Below are 22,050 nucleotides of genomic sequence, written 5' to 3' on the forward strand. Positions count from 1 at the left end.
GGCTGGTAGGCTAGAGGAGGTTGGTGTTAGTAATGAAGATGTACTAGGAATTTTGAGGAACTTGAAGATAGATAAGTCCCCTGGGCCTGATGGGATTTATCCAAGGATCCAAGCAAGGGAAGAGATCACACGGCCTTTGGTGATGATCTTTTTGTCCTCACAGTCCATGGGTATAGTGCTGGAAGATCGGAGAGGTAAACATCATGCCCTTGTTTAAAAAAGGGAATAGGGATAACCCCAGAAATTACAGACCAGTTAGTCTTATGTCAGTAGTGGGCAAATTACTGGAAAGGGCTGCAAGATAGGATTTATGATCACTTGGATAGGCACAGTTTGATTTGTGATAGTCAGCATGGATTTGTGAGCGGTAGATCATGCCTCACAAACCTTAAGGAATTCTTTGAAGAGGTGTCCAAACACATGGATGAAGGTGGAGCAGTGGATGTGGTATACATGGATTTAAGTAAGGCATTTGATAAGGTTCCCCATGGTAGGCTCATGCAGAAGGTAAGGAAGCATGGGATGGGGGAAATGTGGCAGATTGGATTCAGAATTGGCTGACTCTTAGAAGAAAAAGGGTGGTAGCGGATGGAAAATATTCAACATGGTGCTCAGTTACAAGTGGTGTACTACAAGGATCTGTTCTGGGTCCCTTCTATATGTGATTTTTGGAAATGATCTGGATGTAGGAGTGGATGGGTGGATTAGTAGGTTCGTGGACGATACGAAGGTGGGTTGAGTTGTGGATAGTGTGGAGGGCTGTTCTAGATTACAAAGGGACAATGATAGGATGCAGAACTGGGCCGAGAAGTGGCAGATGGAGTTTAACTCTGAAAAGAGTGTGAGGTGATTCATTTTGGAAGGACAAGCTTGGAAGCAGAATACAGGGTTAATGGAAAGATTCTTGGCAGTGTGGAGGAGCAGGGGGATCTTGGGGTTCATGTTCACAGATCTCTGAAAGCTGCCACCCAAGTGGATAGAGTTGTTAAGGCAGCGTATGGTGTGTTAGCTTTCATTAACAGAGGGATTGAGTTCAAGAGCTGTGAAGTTATGCTCCAGCTATACAAAACCCTGCTTCAGCCACATCTGAAGTGTTGTGTCCAGTTCTGGTTGCCTCATTACAGAAAAAATATGGAAGCGATAGGGAAAATGTGCAGAGGAAATTTACCAGGATGTTGCCTGGAATGGAGGGAAGGTTGAAAGAGCTAGGGCTTTTCTCTTTAGAAAGACGAAGGATGAGAGGTGTACAAAATGATCAGAGGTGTAGATAAAGTGGACAGGCAGAGACTTTTTCCTGGTATGGAGGTAGCCATTATGAAGGGGCATAGTTTTAAAGTGAGTGGAAGTAGAAATAGGGGAGACGTCAGAGGTAGGTTCTTTACTCAGAGTGTGATTGGGACATGGAAGGCATTGCCGGAGACGGTAGTAGAGTCAGCTTCATTAGGGGCATTTAAGTGGCTATTAGATAGGCATATGGATGATAGTATAAGGTAAGGATGGAGATTACATAGACCTTAGTTTCAGGGTAGAATTTTGGCACAACATCCATAAAGGGCCTGTACTGATTGCTGAATAATATAGAACAGTAATATTGACGAATACAAAGACTACCTACTGTTAGATAGATAAATACTGTTAGATGGATATTATGAATAAGGTTAACTCTTAAAATAATCACAGCATAGAAGAAATTTCATCATCTACCAACGGGCAGAATATAACTTTTCAGCATTGGAACCTTGACAGAGACCATTAATGATAAAAAGTGTTCTGGAAATTTGAGTCTCAATGATAATTAAAGTGTAAATAAAGGCTTCATAACACTGTTGGCAAAAAAAAACAGATTTTAGTTAAATTTTAGATGTAGGAGTAATAGTGCACTCATAGTAATAAAGACATATGTTTGTGGTACAAAAACAGCTTTAAGAAAAACGCATAATTTAAAATAAAGGAAGAAATTATATTTGGATAGTGCATTAACATGTCACACAAAATACCCCAGAGAACTGCAGCTAGATCAACAAATAATAAGTGAGTAATTAATTAAATGTTCTGATTGTGATATTAGTTGAGGTAAAACTGTTGGCCATAACAAGAACAACTTATCAAATGGTACATCAAACTTAGTTGGCAAATAGCCTTAGTTTTACATCTCAACAGAATGATATTTTCGCACTCTTTCTGTTTCAGCTTGACACCAAGATTAGGTTCAATCAGTATGATATCAATCTGATTTTGACAATATTATATACATCGAAATATTTAATTCAGTGTTTGTGGAAAAAAAAACATTGACTTGGTTCCTAATAACATTTAATAAATGGAAAACAATAAGGGAACGCAACATTTTCCAATTTTTATATGATTTACTTAAAGAGCTATTGTAATGAAATCTTTGGAAGGTTTGGTTGTACAAAAACTGGGTAGTCTGAATGGAATTTGCGGAAAGGCAAAAGCATTTGCAACAAAAGCCTATTTTAATAAATTACTACACTATTACTAATATGACAAACAGAGTATTATAATGTGCCATTGGATTGCTTTGCAAATATCCATTTATTAAACAATTAAGGTTTGATTTATATTTGATAATTGGTTGACTATTAGAATAAATGATTTTTACTCAACATATGCAAAAAAATTCTAGATGTCATTGATTCTGCTGTTGGAACATAAGTACCTTCTACTTGAGCGAAGTAATTTACCAACCAAGCAGATCACAAGAACATTTGCTATTCTTTAAGGCTTTAGACAGCATAACATGACATCACATCCTAATGTACAAAATGTAAATGTTTATTCTCTGGTAGTCATTTCATTTCTTTCTGATCGCAAAAATTATCTTTTAATATTATTAGGAACAAGAAAGCAGATAACATTCGAGTCATTTCAAAGTGATGAACATCAATACAGCACGTAGTTATGGAGCCATTATTGCACTATGGATATAACCAAGCTGTTAGGATATGTAGGAAACTAGAAAGTAAAATATTTAAAGGAAACAAAATACTGAGTACTGGGACTCTTCTTTAAGGTGAAAGATGAAATATCCACATTATTACAACTCAAATGATATAAGCCATATGGAAAGTGGCAAATGACTTCTTATCACAATGCTCATGAGTGGGTCACAACACTAGTGGCAAGGAACTACGTGGACAGTTTATTAAGATGTCTAAGGAATATTACCAAAACAAAATATCAATTATAGCAATCTAGACAATTAACAAGAATGTTCCATTCTTTTGCATGAGCATTTCTGGTTTTGGGTATCTTAAATTGTGTAAATCATTCCTACAATTTAAATGTCAACACTTAAAAGTAGTTTAACTTTTCATTCAAACACATATTTGAGATAGGTTTTGTACAAGGAAGGATGTCTGTGCAAAATCAGGAAAGACATTTTCAATAAATTTAACAGTAATTAAACTTAAACTTCCTACACCAGCCAGAAACAGACAGATACAAATGAGCCATTTGGATTTACAAAACTTCATGAAAGATAACTAAATCTAAAAAGGGAACAACTAGCAATTGAAACTGGGCTTGTAAATAGACAAATAACTCACCTGCAAAATGTAGTTCACTGACTGTAAAATTCAAGTACAATCGAGTGGAGCATGTATAGTATAAGCTCAGCCTATTACATCAGGCATTAAGTACCTAACCAACAACCCTAGGTGACTCAGAAAATGACCCAGGAAATTCTGAGTTTTTATTTTTGTGGACCAAAGGAAAGGAATATTCCTTTTCATTCAGTTATTCAATCTCCCCATCCATCTTCTTCCCAACTACAAGTTTCTTGACCAATGCCACAGGCAGAGCCATATCACTGTTGTTCTCTGCTTGACTGAACCTATCACACTAAACAATTTCTTAATTTCCTTCAATTACTCCCGGAATCTTTATGGGTCTTATATATGCCTGCCTTTTTTTGAGAGACACCTGAAACATTTTTTGTTCCAGTTGGGTCCTGTCTCACTTCTTCCCCACCACCTCTCCCACTCTATGCACCACTGCACAGTATGTTCGTGACTGTAATCGTGCCATTTTCTGCTCTTGCAGAACTAGAAAATTATTTCAACCTTACTTCAGATTTTTATCTTTACCTTGCCTTCACATTGACCATTCTTAGTTCTTTTCTTCCTCAAATTCTCTACTGGATGCCTGGGGTAGGCATTCCACCAGTACCACAAATACACTGACTCCTGCAGCTACCTTGTGTAACCATACTTCTGTGTTACTGATGTTGATATAATTGAGCTGGAAAGTTAGTTCTGACAGGGAGAGATGTTAAGCATCCAGTGAAGAGGGTATGGGGTGTGGGAAGCAGTGTAAGCGGAGACATTGTATACTATCCAAATGACTGAGCAAACCAAAGTGGTAAAGAACGATGTCTACAAGGGTGCAACTGGCTGCAGTAGTTCTTAGGACTTTGTTTTCAGACATGATTAACAATTCTTGTACAATGAAGTTGTTACACAAACAGAACAATGAGATTCTATCACTTACTTATTCCAGAATGTTTGACATGGGCAGTGGGTAGACAAACAAAAATCCTTGAGAAAAAAGAAATGGGGAATGTATTCTTAACATCCATTTCAGAAAAATATTCTACTTTTCATTAAAGAATGGAATAAAAAGTAATGCTGCTAAAATTTCCAATTCTCAGTTCTGATAAAAGTTCATTGATCATCCACAGACGATGACTGCCGAGATTTTTCACTTGTTTTTGCTCTTATAAATGAATTGTCACCTTTCTATCCCAAAAGGTCCATAATTAGCTCTTACTTTAGAGAGGTGTCTATGAGTCATTCTGCAGTAATTATTAAAGGATATATACAAATTGTTTAAACAGGAAGCAACCAAGATGATATAATCTATCCACTTACTGACTCCTTGAGTGAGTGACCAACTTTGGCAAAAAAACCCCACATATTTGAATAGAGACTGCAGAATTCCATAGTACAGGTATTTGGATGCTCTGGCTTATGAATAAAGTTGGCATGCAGACCCAGAAAATGAAATGTTGACATTTATTGTTAGGAGAATAAAATATAAAAGTAGGGAAGTTTTGCTACAGTTGCCCTGGGCATTTATAAGAACATATAGTTTATACAGTACTCCAAATAAGTTTGGTCTCCAATCTGAAGAGACAATATGATTTCATTTTTAGTACAGAGAAGGTTCTCTCCACTGATTTGTGGAATGGAGGAGTTGTCTCATGAGGAAAGGTTGGTCTGGTTTGATCAGAATCTACTGAGTTTTGATGTTTGAATAATGATCGTAACAAATTGTACAAGTTCCTTAAGTGATTAGAACTAGGGGATGAAGTTTAAAAGCAAAGGGTCACTCACTTAAGACAGAGATGAAACGTATTTCTCCAAAGCAGTTGTTAAGTCTCTTCCTCAGACAGCAGTGGAGGCAGGAATATTTATTGTAAGGCTGAATTAATTACATTCTCGATTTGATATGGAAGTTAAGGATATAGCAGCAGGTATACAGGAGAGTGGAGGCCAAACTAAGATCAGCTAGGATTTGATGAAATGGCCTATTCTTGCTCTTCATTCTCTTGGTTCACAAACAGAAATTCTGATGAAAATTACTATCCCTAATCAAAACTTGACTTTCAAAAAAAAACGTTATTTGAATTCTCAAACACCATTTAATATCATGGCAACGATGAACCATATACTTCAAAGATTTCAAATATTACACTTGGTTCCAAAATTCCAAACTATCTTCACATATTGACATTAAACTGAAGTTATTATACACTTTAAATATTGAAATAGGTGAAGTCTAATTGCTACAAACTGCAATTTATTCACTAAGAATTGCTTAATCATTTAAAAATCACATAAGACACATAATGTGTGCAACCTGGAGTCATACAGATTACAGTAATAATACTGTACAAGATGTTAAATTATGGCATGAAAACAGGCATTTCAACTTAGATGACATTTTTAAAAACAACACTGATTTTAGCTACAGAAAAACATTTAGCAGGAAGTGAAGTCAAACTTCAACTTGCACCAATTTACCAGTTGTTTAGATTTCAATTTTGAGATAACAAGGAGTTGCTCCACTTTTGAATTTCAAATAGATAGATAGTAAGCTAAAAGTTGTTAATAGCCATTTTCACATATTAATGTTTGGATAAGGTTGTAGTGTTAAATTGTGAACAGTGAACTAAAATTCAGCCCATTTAGAGGTTTTATCACGTTCATATCATCAACTACTTTCCTGCTCAAAACATGTGGTGCTCAAACCCCACTTGTGCCACAATGGAAATTGCAAATCAAATCAATCTCACCAAATCAAAGACCTGCTATTAAGTTTAAACAATTCAAACCATTGTTTAATTCGCTGGCACTTAAACTAGTATGTGTATATGGCAGAACAGCAAAGAACACTCCCTCATTATCACTTAATTTGGTGCTACGCGAGCCAAAATGAATTACAAGTATTTTCAATTTTACTTTTTCAGTGGTCCTGTTGTTCACTTCATTACTGGTTATTCTTCCCACCAATTTCCCCAAAAGTTTGTTTTAAGATGTGCATGCCTGATTTACTCACCCTGACTTTGAATCTTGGAGTAGTATTGAAGAGCTTACAGAGAAGCTGCAAAACAATAAAAACACCAAGGGCTATGCCGCCCAAGAAATCAAGAAAAGTTAGTTTTACAACTTACTCTACATCTCTCAAATTAACAAGTGGTGTAATGATCAGAATTACAAATGGTCACTGGAAAATAGGACAAAGGGGATTACCAAAGCTAAATATTCACTTAAAAATTGGTAACTTTTGTAAGGATTTTACATTTAATTTCATGTATGTTAGTTTAAGAATTTTATCACAACCCCAGGTTATAGTCCAAAGGGTTCATTTGAAATCACAAGTTTTCAGAGCATAGCCCCTTCATCAGGTGAAGTGAGGGCTCACTTCACCTGACAAAGGGGCAACGCTGTGAAAGCTTGTGATTTCAAATAAACCTGTTGGACTATAACCTGGTGTCGTGTGATTTCTGACCTTGTCCACCCCAATCCAACACCAGCACCTCCCATCATAGAAATTTAATCTTTTAGCTTTCTCCGTGCTTTTTTAATGCAAATTATGCACATTGAAAGTGAATTAAACTCTCAGCAGTGTCACTTAATTTGGGAGACTCAATGACGTAAAACTGGAACAATCCTTGTAATAACTTTATTCATAACTTTGAATCACTTTGGCTTTCCAAAGTGATTTACCAATGGACTGAATATTTCTTACATGCAGATTGATTGCAGAGTTCATCAGGTGAAGAAAATAATAAAAGGACTAGGAAAAAAATTGCACCAATAAAGACAGCTTCTCCAGTAAAAATAGTTTAATCCCAAGCTGTCTGTCCCAAAAGCAAATACGATCATTTTCCGTCCATTCAGGAAGTGGGATTTACACACTCCAAGAAGTTCACATGCAGAAATGAAACACAAACCCATAAATAAAGAGTACTATCTTTATCTACATGTGAACTAATCTCAAGAGCACAAAATAATAAAGTTTAAACAATCACAGAAGTCATCAAGCTTTGCATAAAGTGCAGTTATTCTATGTAGAGATCATTAAAAGAAACAATGATACAGTACCAGGACAACTTAATTTTTTGAAAACGTCAACTGCACTTCACTGATTACTGAATTATTAGCTATTACGTGAAATTTTATGTACTGTGATCAAGTTAAAATTTCTCAAGTTGTAACAAATAAGGAGTGTGTATGTATTTATCCTGAACTATGACGAAATTTGTGACCCACAAATGACAGTTGGTTTCATCGTAGTTCCAGTTTCCTGAAACATCAATGAGAATTTTTCCACTTGATGTGAATAATGGATTTGTTTCAAAAAAGGTATTTTGTTTACTCACTACCATATTGTGGCAAGGTTATTTACTGAGATTTCATACCACACTGCTCACTACCTTGTTTTTACAAATATACACAAAAACATCAAACATAAATGACAATGTATCATTTTCCAAAAGTTAAATTCTGTACAAACGGTTTATCCTGAAAATAAAAGAGGGCAATTGTCCTTTGGTAATTTCAGTATTTTCTCCTTGAAGCTGACTGAAAAAGATCAGTCAGAAGTTTCAATAGAATTTATAGATATTCTGTACATGAAAGCTACGTGGAGTACTGGAATATACATTTGCATCAGTAATGCTAAAGTTCAACTCTCAAGCACCTCAAAGTGGTCAATTTTTATAGCAGCTCTCCAGAATCAGTACACTAGTTGACAGCAGGTACATCACTACAAAGCTGACCTTATCCTCAACAGAATCAGAGCACACATTCTAGCAGGACCAATGGGCGTGAATCAGGAATGGAAATACTGTCCATGCCAGGATGCTGAAATGTGTCAAAAATTGTCAGTTGAAATCAGCTAACATAAGCCAGAACAAAAAAGTAGAAAAAAAAAGCTGCTTCTTGACAGCACCGTTTACAACAATAGGACCTCCCAAAGAATTGTAATGAAATATGAAGATTTATTCATGGAACCCTCCAGTTTGTTTAATGTAGGCTTACCTATAGGAGAAGCAATCTAATTTATTATATTGAAATTTGAAAAAAAATTTAACTGGAGTTATGGAGCTTTAATGTGAAGTTGTGCAAAACTGCCTATTATATTTCAATCGTTGAACATAAAACTCTACAATGCCAAAGTTTAAATAAGTAAGTACTGTTTCTATTGATATTTTGTTAGAATATGTTTTTATGTACGTAAATTGTTCTAGAGACTAAAAAAAAAATAAATGACTGTCAGATGATTTAAGTCAGCAACCAGTGTTAAATGGGAATATGCCAGTTGGAAAATGTAGCAACTAAAAATATTGATAGACAACCCAACCAAACTTTTGTACAGAAACAAGAGTTACTTTTATCAAGTTAATGTCAGACCTCTGCTTGAATTTTAACATCCATCGACCACATTCAGATTAAATTATTGCAAACGGACCACAAAATGAATAATGCCTCAAGCACTTTGTAATACTCACACAGCTGGCCCATACAAGGAAAACCTCCAACTAAATCATATTTATTGCTGACTTGGTTTCAAACCAAAAATAAGGAACAAAGGAGTTGGCAAATATAATAAAATGTGAAATGGCCTTTGTTTCTTTTTGCATAATATAACATGAGATGAAATGAAAAATGTAATGACTTATCCTTTTGCTTTAAAGGATGGAACCCTCTATACTATCTGCCAAATTACCAATGAGTTACACCATGAGCCTAATTACAATGAAACATTGCACTCAAGTTAAGATTATCAAAGAAATATCAACAATGGTTACTAATTTTTTCAAAAAAACTGAATCATGGAGTTAATCCCAGAATTGCACGCATTAGGCAAAATTTAAATTTACTCAGTAACTTTAAATAGAATCCCTGAATATGCACTGTCCTCAATGATGCATCAAGAAAAATAAGTGTTGCAGAGAATTTAGTGAATATAAAACACACCTTGAAATTTGTATGCCAGATTAAAGAAAGAAAACAAAAACAAAATACTCTAGATGTGAGGAATTTAAGACAATAAAAGGCAAACACTGAACACATTCAGCTAATCAGGCTAGATTTGACTGAAGATTCTGTGCATACTGCCTAATGTGCTGAAGGATTCCTTCATTTCTTGGCTTTTACTTCGCATTAAAAAAGGTACTAACCATAACATTACAATTTTGATCTGTTAAAAAAAAAGTCAGGGTTCAGACATTAACTTTAGAAGTAGCCTTTGTTATAAATCCCCAACAAATCTATATTTTACAAATGAACTGCAAATATTACTTCAAACATTTCACAAAATCATTAGTTTGCACATAGCTGTACTCATGTAATGTATGCTCCAGAGCCATGGTTAGCAGTGAACAGTTTGAATGTCAAATGAGTGTTAGCTCAAGTTAAACATTCATTTAAGATTCTTTCAACTAATGAATACTTGTGGCTGGATTGGTGGTGGAAGCTTGTCATTTTCTACATTGTCAGAATCAATTGCAGCCACTGGCTGGCCTCTAGGTTTGATTTCAAGTGGATATTTCTCAATAATATCTTCAACGTCTCTTGTCACACCTTCACTCCAGTCAATTAGATCTTTTTCAAGCTGCTTGGCATCTGACAAAAGTTTTTGCTGTCTCTCATTCAGTTGTGAAATAAGATTTAGGTTTTTGTACATCTGCTTCAGTCCTGGACACGTGTCAGGAGACCATTCCTCAGAGTCCTGCTTCTTAGGTGATGCTTGGCCAGACATATAGCGATCAAAATCTTCCTGAGTCAGGTTCAAAGATTGGGCATCCAATTTCTCAATGAAGGCAACAGCACAACACTACAAACAAATTAAATGCCATACATTTAAAAACCATTACAAATACAGTTTGAACACGACTTTCAAAAAACTGAAATAATATTAAAGATTTTTAACAGCACTATACAGTCACTGATTCATCAAATCTCAGGTGAGAACCTTTTAAATGATACTTTGGTAAGTAAAGCATGATTAATATAGTATCAAAATCCAGACATAAAGCTCAAACCTACAATTTATCAAGCTACCATCTCAAAGGTATTCTTAACCACAGGTATGTATACAAGCATTGAACAGGGTGATTTGTTTCTAAATTGTTTTAAAGATTAGCTTTGAAGATTTTTACCCATTCTGATCTTATATCCTTTTGATGTTTTAAAATTTCACTGGAAGGGACTGAGGACTAGATCATATATTTCCCCCCATTATTGGAGAAATTAGTGCAAACCATCACAGATCATTAATGCCAAAAATTAGGTGGGCATTGGGTCTGATCTCCCCTTTCCCAAAATCTCTTGAAAATTAACATATATTGGTCTGTAGTCAATATAAGCCCAACGGGTATCCAGTATTGCATTAGGATCCCAGGTCACTCAGAGTCATACAATCATATAACACAGAAACAGACCCTTCAAGCCAACTCGTCCACGCCAACCATAATCCCAAACTAAACTAGTGCCACCTGCCTGCGCTTGACCCATATGTCCCCAAACATTTCTCATTCGAGTATTTAGTCGAATGTTTCTTAAATGTTGTAACCATAGCCACATCAACCACTTCCTCTGGAAGTTCATTCCACACACGGTCCACTGTGTAAAAAGGCTGTCCCTCATTTCTTTTTATAAATCTTTCTCCTCTCATCTGAAAAATATGTCCCATAGTCTTGAAAACCTCCACTGCAGGGAAAGGACACCTGCCATTCACCTCATCTACATCGTCCATGATTTTATAAATATCTAAGGTCACCCCTCAATCTCCTACAAAGAGTCAAAATGTCCCCGTGTATCTAGCCTCTCCTTACAACTTAAACTCTCCATTCCTTGCAAATGTTTTCTAAATCCTATCCAGCTTAATGATATTCTTCTTATAACAGGGCAACAGGAACTGCCCACAGTACTCCAGAACAGGCCTCAATGTCCTGTCCTAGCTCAACATAATGCCCCAACTCCTATACTCAAATGTCTGAGCAATGAAGGCAATGTGCTAAACGCCCTCTTAACCATTTTGTCTGAATGTGACACAAGTTTCAAAGAATTGTGTACCTGAACCCCTAGGTCTCTGTTCTACAATAATATACAATTAAAATTTGTCCCTTGGGTAAGTCTTGTCCTTGTTTGTTTTACCAAAATGCAACAATAATTTCTTGAAAACAATTTACGTGCATCAGTTGTATCAACCAAGTACTGCAGATTTGTCTTTATCAAATGGTTAACATTGTTAAATAAAAACCGAAAGAACTGCAGATATTGTAAATCAGGAACAAAAACAAAATTGCTAGAATAGCTCGGCAGGTCTGGCAGCGTTGTTGTTCATTTTAAGAGGATTCCAAGCATAATTCTCGGTAGAACACTTACTAAATTTGTGAAATAATATCCATCTTCTCCAGTCATCAGTCTGCTTGGATTGCAGAATCGAGTAATATACTGGATGTTTGACTGTAAGCGAGGTGGATTAGCCTTCAAAACAATGTAGATAAGTGTGGGTAAGAAGTCATCAGCAGAAGCAGGCTCATTCTTTGTGATCTTTATAGCATTGAATATTTGCTTGCTGCATTGTGTGATGCAGGTCAATTTTTCACGTGGAACACGTCTTGAATCCATTTCAATAATAGCTATAAAGAAAGTCATGAAATTCATTACGTTATTAGTTTTACCATTATGAATTCACCTTTTCAGTTTCTTTTCGTTCCTTAAAAAAATGAAATTCAATACAGACTTTGAATGTATCATCAAAATTTGATTAGATGATATTGGATCAGCTGCGCTTTATACACAATGTCTGATAATTCCATTGACTACAAAGGATCAAACACTACCTTTTGCGTCAATGTCCATGATTAATTTCTATCCTGGTGGTTCCAATGTTTGTCGCAGCTCAGCTGGTAATGTTCATACCGAAGCCACAAGCTTCTAGATTCAAGCTCTGCTCTACGAACTGAGTGCAATACTCAATTCCAAACCACTAATGTACCGTGGAGAATGTTGTATAGTCATAGATGCCATTTTTAGTTGGGATGTTAAACTGAGGGCCCCTACGCCCCTCAGGTGAGCGAAAACATTTCATATTTGACACCAATTTGAAGAGCGACATAGTGTTCCCCAGTTTCCTAAATAATATTCTCACGTCAAACCAACATCACAGGAATTTGCTACTCCCAGTTTGGCTGTCACATTTCCTGCGTGGACTTGTTAGGCAGAAGGGCCTGTTTCCACACTGTAGGGAATCTAATATAATCTAATTACTACAATGACTACTACTTCAAAAGTACTTCATTGGCTGTAAAGAGTCTTAAGATTTCTAGTGGCTGTGAAATCAGCTATACAAATACGTGTCTTTCCTTCTTTAACAAAAACAATAAGCATAAACCTTTTCCTCTGCGACTGCAATATAAAGGTCTTCCTGTCTGTAATATTATAAACATCAAAACTTTAATAACTGTTCATGGATCAATCGACAAAAAATAAACTGTTACACATGGAAAGCAGCAGCAGTAATTCTGTCTGGAATAAACTATTAAAAGACAAGGATAAACTTATACAGGAATTGAAAGCAATTAGCCATGTCTGGGAAAACACGGAGTTGAAACTACCTAAACAAAACTGCTTTGATGCTTGCTTGATAATTAAATGCCTTATTGCCACAAACGACAAGGATTGCCCTGCAGAGTTTAATTAGGTAACTGCAAGAAAGTTGTCTTCAAAAAGACAGTTAAGGCCAAATATAACAAGAAACAATGAAGCTACTTTGTAGCAGATTTGCAGTAATTTTAGTTGAAAAAGAACTTTTTAAAAATCATCAAGAATAATACACATTGACATGAAGGAGAAAAATCTGCATAAAGGAATCGAACATCAGGACTTCCCCTTTCCCGGAACTTCGAAGAAGAATACTGCTGGAGGAGAAACCCTGGACACTTCCAGAGCTAGACAAATTGGGTAACAGCCAAATTGGGCTGTGAGGCTTCAGTTGCTTAATTGAGAGGTTTTTTTTGGTTGATACATGTGATAAAGTTTAAATCATAGTTTCAGCCCTTGATTGTCTAGTGAGATTTCTTAAGTGGCCAATTTAAAAGCTAGCTTATGATGATTTACCCACAACATGTCAAACAAGGAATGATATCAAAGTCTGCATGTTCTTTGAATCATCATATGAGTTGACTCCGCTCTATACTTATATGAATGGGTGTATTATTCTACCTCAATTTGTGGGTATTTCTGACAGCTGCAGGAGACTGATGATGATCTAATTTTATATACCAGCTCCATCAATCTGGCCCCAAAACAAAGTAGTAAGAGGCTCAATATTGAAGGTCTCAAGTATTCTTTTCAGCCAATTGGCAACAGGAGTTGCTGCCCGTGGTCCACTCTAAAGCCAAACCAGAATCAGTACAAATGTCAGGTTAAGTCTGGATGGCAGAACCACTCCTGACTAACTATGGACCACGTGAACACGCTAGTTGAAAAAAATCCCAGCAGATATATTAATAAAGTTGTAGAATGGAGTCATTTCAGTTAACCATTGGTTTGCAGGGTTCTGACTGCTGCATCCAGTTAATGGACTGTTATTTCTCAGGATGCATACCATGGGTCTAATAAGGTCTTTGTTTATATGCCTTTGATTCAGGCCTTGTTTCCTACTTTTAGGTTAAAAACATTTTTATTCTAATTTATTGGCTTATAATCACTAATTAATTCATTCATACATGACCATCTACATGTATTTCAATGCTTTGTCTCAGAGTTCACACATTTTGCTGATATCGCCAACTCTGCTCTGTTTCTGTCATGGTGTAATTGTGCACTGTTTGCTACCTTTCGTGTAATCGTTTACATAAATAAAAGTACAAGAAAAAATATTTTTTCCAGCTTTAAGAGACAAAGATCCAAGGCTTTCCTAAACATAGCATCTCTTCAAATCTTGACCTGATTTATGCAAAGCTAAAGTCATGCTTTGCTTTTTGATTTAATAAATGCGTAACATTTATCATTATTTCATAAACTTATGAAACAATCACTTAAATCTGCATCAGCACTGGTAAAGAGGTTCTTGGCTTCTCTACTAAAATATACATGAGACTGGCGACCAAAAATTTCCACAAAATAAAAGGAACTCAGAACATTACAGCACAGTACAGGCCCTTCGGCCCTGGATGTTGTGCCGACCTGTCGTACCGATCTCAAGCCCATCTAACCTACACTATTCCATGTACGTCCATATGCTCATCCAATGACGACTTAAATGTGCCCAAAGTTGGTGACTCTACTACCGTTGCAGGCAAAGCATTCCATTCCCTTACTACTCTCTGGAGTAAAGAAACCACCTCTGACATCTGTCCTATATCTTTCACCCCTCAATTTAAAGCTATGCCCCCTCGTGCTCGCCGTCACCATCCTAGGAAAAAGGCTTTTCCTATCCACCCTATCTAACCCTCTGATTATTTTATATGTCTCAATTAAGTCACCTCTCAACCTTCTTCTCTCTAATGAAAACAGCCTCAAGTCCCTCAGCCTTTCCTCGTAAGACCTTCCCTCCATACCAGGCAACATCCTAGTAAATCTCCTCTGCACCCTTTCCAAAGCTTCCACATCCTTCTTATAATGCGGTGACCAGAACTGTACGCAATTATCCAAGTGCGGCCACACCAGAGTTTTGTACAGCTGAGTAAAAGTGCAAAGCAACTGGAGACTGACAGTATCATCACAGTTCAAGAGAAAAACAGCAAAGCTATTGGTGCCTGAGGCAGTGTACTACACAAAACCTGTAGCATGAAAAGAAAAAATAATGTGTTTTATTACTGTCAAGTCCAGCTAGGGCCTAAGTACTAAAGGCATTTTATTGTAAAACAAGAATGGAGCAGCCTTATTGCGGTAGAGAGATAATTAATGTCCACTCACAGAATATTTTGTAGAGATCCTCACCAGAGCTTCTGGAACACTCTTTCCCAGGGACCAGTAACTGCAGAGTTATTGAATGTTTCCAAGACAATGGTCAATAGATTGTTGACTAACAAGGTGCCAAAGGATACAGAGGGTAGGCAGGAATGTTGAGATTCTGCCACAATCAGAACTACCATGATCGAACTGAATGGTGGATCAGGCTTGTGGAGCTTAGTGGCCTACTCCTGTTCTTAATTCATACTCTCGTATGAGATTCTTTTTGAACTGACTAGACTCGGTCTCAGACACCACATGACCAAGTCTCAGTATTATCCCAATTCAGAATAACGTCAAAGAATTCATTTATCAGCTGATAAACAAGTCTGCTGATGTAGATAAAATTTCCGCTGAAATCCTGAGACATGTTAGAGATACTTTCCCGGCATGATTGATCAACTTAAAATCCCTTGCCTGAAGGCAGTAACACTTCCAGAAGATCTAAGGGACATTGTAATCATGGCCAAGAGGAGTGAATCCAACTGGAGCACTCACAAGAGAGCCTCCCTGTTGTCTGGCACAGGAAACATCATTGCAAGGATTCTGTTCAACTGCCTTAACCAATACATACATAAACATACACAAACTTTGTGTATTAATAATTTTGAATCATGCAACTGCGATTTTACTTCTTTCTTATACTGTAAACTTAGAGTAGTGAAGCTGTTTGTGCTGGATTTGTCTCATTGTTATAGTATGGGCATTGAAGAAGTTGATATCCTGACTGAAGAAGTGCATGATGAGAACAGACAGGAAGATTGAGAAGATCCACAGATTCTTGCCAAAAGTCTGAAAACTAATTTCAAAAACTGCTGGAGCTGAGGAAACTGAGCCCTATTGTTACTGCGAATATATAGATAAGGGTTTTGGGGATAACACCCAGACAGCTGCCTGTGATTCTTCAAGTATAATCTTGAGAAGACCAGAGAAAATATATCTGAGGGTGGCTTGGAACAGGACAGTAATGAAGAACTGATTAAATGAGTCAACACCAGGTGTTACCTAATTTGGTACAGTCATAGTAAGCGGTATAAAAAAGGACACTGTAAACAACTAGTTGCTGCAAACAGCAGCTTGATCGGTTGTTTCAAAAATTGCTCCAGAATATCTGCTGAGAGATGTCAATCTGATTCAGACTGTTTCTCTTAGGATTTCTAAGCAACCAATGTCATTGTATGTCCCATTGTTTAGTATTCAAGTTGTTGTGTGCCATTGATATCTGGGCCAGAAACTTTAGATGTAAAAAGGTCTCTTCTCCCTTTAAAAACATGCTTTTTTCAATGGCTGAAGAGCTTCTCCTACCTGATCTTAGTCACAGAGAGGTACTATACAGATATGATCTTCACTAACCTCACAAAGCCTTTGACTTTGTCAATCCTGAGGGTTTGTGAACAGTCCTCAACACTGGCTGCCCTCAGCAAATTGTCACCATCCTGATGACAAAATTGGAATTCCTACTAAAGGGTCTGTAGTGCTTCCTATCTCAGTGAAGACCATTGTCAAAACAAGCAGTGCCATCATGTCAATTTTTATCTCCATCTTCTTGACTGCACTTTTCCTCCAACAAGTTTCTCACAACAGTGATGATGGTCTACAGAGTAGCAGAAAATAATTCAACCATCATTGCCTCCACTCCAAGATTATGATCATTGCAACGATGATCGTTCTGCTTCAGATCACAGCAGGTGCTGGTGAATGTGCTTACCTTGGCAGTCAGAACTCTTGTTGCCTCTTTCACCAAAAACTACAGAACACTTTCAACTCACTTCCTCAGCTACAACATCAATACCTATTGCACTGATCCATGATGATATCCTGGAAAGAACTAATGATTTTCAACATCTGGAGCCTGTGTTTACATTAATGTAGACATTAATGGCAAAATCCACCACTATTTCCAACGTCAGCTCAGTTTTTAGCCAACTTGGCCTCAAACACAGGACTAAAATTATGATATACCAGTAGCAGGGACCTGACACTCTTACAATCTTCAAAGATTTGGATCATCTACAGTTGAGATCAAGTCAACTGAGAAGTACCAACAATGTTGGCAGGATGCACAATTTAATATCAGCATCCTCTCCCAAAACAATATTTCTAGCATCGAGGCATTTATCAGTCAAAAGGTGCTTTGGTGATTAGGTCAGGTCAATTACTGCTTGACACCAGATTCCCAAAACAACTGCTTGACTCAGAATTTCAGGTCAACAAGAGACTTCCAGAAATGCTTTAGAGATGCTCTTAAAGCAACTTAGAAGACAGTCCAAGATCCCTACTGATTAATGGGAGTCTGCATCCTGTAAGAGGCCAAAATGGAGAAGGCGGCACCCCAAACTTAAGTTCACCTGGACCATCTCTGATACCTCTCTCTCCTTCCTGGACCTCTATGTGTCCACCTCTGGCATCCACCGATATCCATTTTAAACCTACTGACTCCCACAACTATCTAGAATACAATTCCTCTCACCCGCTTTCCTGCATAAAGGCCATCCCCTATGCCCAATTCCTTCGCCTCCGCTGCATCTGCTCCCGAGAGGAGGCATTCCACTCCCAGACATACCAGATGTCCTTGTCTTTCAAGGGCCGCAACTTCCTCCCCTCAGTGGTCGAGAACGCCCTCAACCGTGTCTCACGCATTTACCATAACTCATCCTTCACACCCCCTACCTGCAATAACAACCATAATAGAATCCCCCCATATCCTCACATACCACCCCACCAACCTCCGAATTCAATGCATTATCCTCTGATATGTCCTCTATCTGCAAGCTAACACCACTACCAAAGACATTTTTCCCTCCCCACCCTTATCTGCTTTCTGGACAGACCACTCTCAGTGACTCCCTTGTCCGCACCACATTCCCCTCCACTACCACTGACACTTTTCCCTAGAACCAAAGCAAGTGCTACCCCTGTCCCTACACCTCGCCCCTCACCTCCAGGCCCTAAGAAGACCTTCCACATCAAACAGATGTTCACCTGCACATCTGCTAATGTGGTATACTGTATCCGCTGTTACCGTTGTGGCGTCCTCTACATCGTGGAAAACATGCAGAGGCTTGGACCGCTTTACGGAACACCTACGCTCAGTTCGCAACAAACAACTACACTTCCCAGTCACGAACCATTTCAACTCCCCCTCCCACTCCTTGGACAACATGTCCATCCTGGGCCTCCTGCAGTGCCACAATGGCGCCACCTGAAAGCTGCAGGAACAGCATCTCACATTCCGCTTGGAAACCCTGCAGCCCAAGGGTATCATTGTGGACTTCAAATCTTCCCTCCCCCGACTGCATTCCCAAACCAGCCCAGCTAGTCCCCTCCTGCCTAACCATTCCTCTCACCTCAAGCCCCACCCCCACCTCCTACCCACCAACCTCATCCTGCCTCCCTGGACCAACCTATCCCCTCCCTAACTCCCCACCTACATTCACCTTCACTGGCTCCAACCCCGCCTCTTTGACCAGTCTATCTCCTCTCCACCTATCTTCTCCTTTATCCATCTTCTATCCACCTCCCCCCCTCTCCCTATTTATTTCAGAACCCCCTTCCCTCCCCCATTTCTGAAGAAGGGTCTAGACCCGAAACATCAGCTTTCCTACTCCTCTGATGCTGCTTGGCCTGTTGTGTTCATCCAGCTCTACAGCATGTTATTTCTGCCCTTCTGCTAAGATGACTTCCCAGTTTGTGAACTCTGGTAACCCCTAACCATCTATTTTGTGCACTATAAAATTCACCTTTGTAAACTTTCACCGATGAACTTCCCAGGTAGCTGAGCGAGCAACTTAATTTGCATGACTTCCTTTCTCATAAAGCTGTCTTCACTTCACTTCAGAAAATGACTGACTTTCATTATTTTTTAAAAAAGGTCACCATCACACACTGGTGACTAAAATTTATTTTTCCTCCACTTTCAAATCCAAGTTCTCAAATAATAAACACATATTACACATGTGAACTGGAAATCTTAGTCAAAGCTGATTTGCACTTGGATAGCACATGTCAAAAACAGGGTGCAGAGGATTGTTTAAACCAGAGAGATCAGAGGTGGCTCAACACCTGGGACATCTCAAAAGATGAATTCACCTAAACTCTGCTCAACAAAAAAAAAGTTCATAAAACACTCCCCAAGTTTGCATTTAATAAGTGGAAGGTTTCACAGCAGAGATTATAGAAGCTACATTGTACAAGAATAGCATCTACCCACCCTGTTGTTAGTATTCCTGTAAATGCATTCTCCCATCTTTACTCCAAGATATTTTCATGTTCCTTCAAATAAATATCCTATTCTCTTTCCAGTTTAGTATTAGTGTGTAATTGTCTGATATGGTTAGGCCATAGTCTGATCGCTCTCAATTCAAGAATCAGCTTCCCTTTCCCATTTGTTTCTTCCAATTAGAATCATTATTTTCCATTCCCATATTCCCCATCAATGGAAATAATCTCTTATTGTTTGCCCACACTAAGGTGTATTTTCACTTACACCTTTGCTGGCTATTCCCACAACACTTCTGAACTGCATCCCCTGACTCTCTGGAAATGCAGGTCCCAATACACACATCACCACAAGCACACTTTAGTCCACTTCCTGATCACCAGTCCCCTTTTCTATCAGAACTTTGCATCTCCCAAATGCTGATCTCCTGGTGAACCCCACTAACTATTCCCCATTCTGTAGTATGCACATTTTCGTAATCTTCATCACCCCTCTGAACTTTATTCACTATTATTCCCTTGATGTGCCATAATATTTCTCTTCCTGTCCATCGTTGTGTCCCACAAGTCCAGTTCCAGGGTTCCCTCAAATTTCAAGCCTCATAAGTTAACCAACAGTCAAAATGGATAATTGTGCTCTTGAATCTCAACTGTTAATCAAATTGCCTGAATTTCATATGATGGTGGCTCTCTGCATTGGTGACATACAGAACCTAAAACATTAACTATTTTTCGCTCTCTACAAGTGCTTCCACACTTGAGAATTTTCAGCATTTTCTATTTTTACTTCAGATTTCCAGCACCTGCAATATTTTGCTTCTTGGAAAATGTATAGCTTTGTTTTGTAATAGCGATCCTAAAACAATTTGTGAGATTTTAGTAAAATGGATTGTTTATCTTACTGGTTTAGGAACAAAATTGAACAAACCTGTAATTGCTTTCACAACCAACTCATAAACTTCAGGGATTTCTTCATTCACTGGAACACATAGCATTTCAAGAGTGACCCAGTGCAATGCCCTGTAGGTCATAAAATAAAAAGGGGATAAAACACTGTCAGTCAATCTAAAATTGCAGAACCTCATGTGTGAGGGCAGAAGTGGCTAAAATATCTTTCAAACTGTGAACTTACCAAAAACACTCAAGTCTTTGAATATTGCTGAAAAGAGACATGTTCCCAAAGCTTTTCCTCTTGCACTTGTCAGGACAAATGCAAAAGTACCAAATGTCAAATGACATTAATTTATATTAATATCAGTCAACTCTAATTGGTCAAGTTATTGCCTTGGAGAAAGCAAGGGAACTATCCAATGAAATTCAAAACAGGCAGAAGGCTTTAACACATTCTTTCTGTTTATACTCTTTCACTTGATGTCTAATGCACTTGAAACTTATGAATATCCAAAGTATCCTTACCTGATTCTTTTCTGAATTGCAAGGTCTTTTTTCTCATCATCAGTTGTCTCTGGGCAAAACACATTTTTGTATAGTCGTGTCATGATGTAGTTTTCAATCTGGTCCATCAATTTTTCTATCCGTTCAGAGGAACCTGGAATAGTAATTAAATGTATAAGACATGCTTGCAGGGTAAAGATAATTTTAGCAGCAGGTAACAAACCTGCACAACCCAAATGAAGGCTAGTGAGTATTGCAAACCTGAATTTCTATAATGTGAATATTTTGCATATGAACAGTAAATGACTTGTGATTTTGTTGCAACTGTAACTGAAGAAATCTAAAATGAACACTGACTTACAAAAACAATCACCTTATGATGGAAACAATGTTAAAGATACAGCCCTGTACAATTCCTTCTAATTGAAAATCCAGCACTGAAACAGTTAGCTACAAAAACTGACAAGAATTACTTTTTATTTCCAAATCCTCGCAGACAAGGTTGAGGAATATTACTTGTTCCGAAGGGTAGATAAAAAAAGCAAAGCCTTGGCAGTTTTCTTATCTCATTTTGATTATTCTTAGCGAATAACTACAATTTCTCTTAGCAAGAGGTGGATCAATTGACAGTGGATAAACATTTAGGGGAAGGTGATAATTGTGTAAAACAGATTAAAATAGTGGTTGAAAATGCCAATGGTCAACTTAGAGTAATAATCATCAAACTGAGATGAGCAGACTTCAATGGATCAAGACCTGGGCTGGACAGACCAGAACCAGAGGTTGATGGGAGAAACAGTAGCTGAACAATGGGTTATCTTTAGAGATAGTTCAGGCATAAAAGAGTTTTCCCTTTTGAGGAAATACAAAGATAATCAAACCTAGAACTCCCTGGAAGAAGGAGACAGAAGTTAAGTTAAAGAAGAAAAAGTGTGCACAG

At 37.7% G+C, this 22,050-nt stretch overlaps 1 protein-coding gene across 7 annotated transcripts in view; it reads right to left on the reverse strand.

The window, feature by feature from the left end:
• Window positions 1–5,642: 5,642 nt before the first annotated feature.
• rabgef1 (RAB guanine nucleotide exchange factor (GEF) 1) overlaps window positions 5,643–22,050 on the reverse strand; it is a 45,132-nt gene continuing 28,724 nt past the window's right edge. For all 7 annotated transcript variants that reach the window (XM_048556905.2, XM_048556904.2, XM_048556906.2 and 4 more), the window contains 4 exons: window positions 21,132–21,264; window positions 20,644–20,735; window positions 11,922–12,178; window positions 5,643–10,368 (listed from right to left, as the gene is read on the reverse strand). In XM_048556905.2, the coding sequence (XP_048412862.1) occupies window positions 9,970–10,368; window positions 11,922–12,178; window positions 20,644–20,735; window positions 21,132–21,264 (881 nt within the window). In that variant the 3' untranslated portion in view covers window positions 5,643–9,969. The remainder of the gene's footprint in view (window positions 10,369–11,921; window positions 12,179–20,643; window positions 20,736–21,131; window positions 21,265–22,050) is intronic.

The sequence above is a fragment of the Stegostoma tigrinum genome, chromosome 27 (genome assembly GCF_030684315.1).
Source record: "Stegostoma tigrinum isolate sSteTig4 chromosome 27, sSteTig4.hap1, whole genome shotgun sequence".
Taxonomy (NCBI): Eukaryota; Metazoa; Chordata; class Chondrichthyes; order Orectolobiformes; family Stegostomatidae; genus Stegostoma; species Stegostoma tigrinum.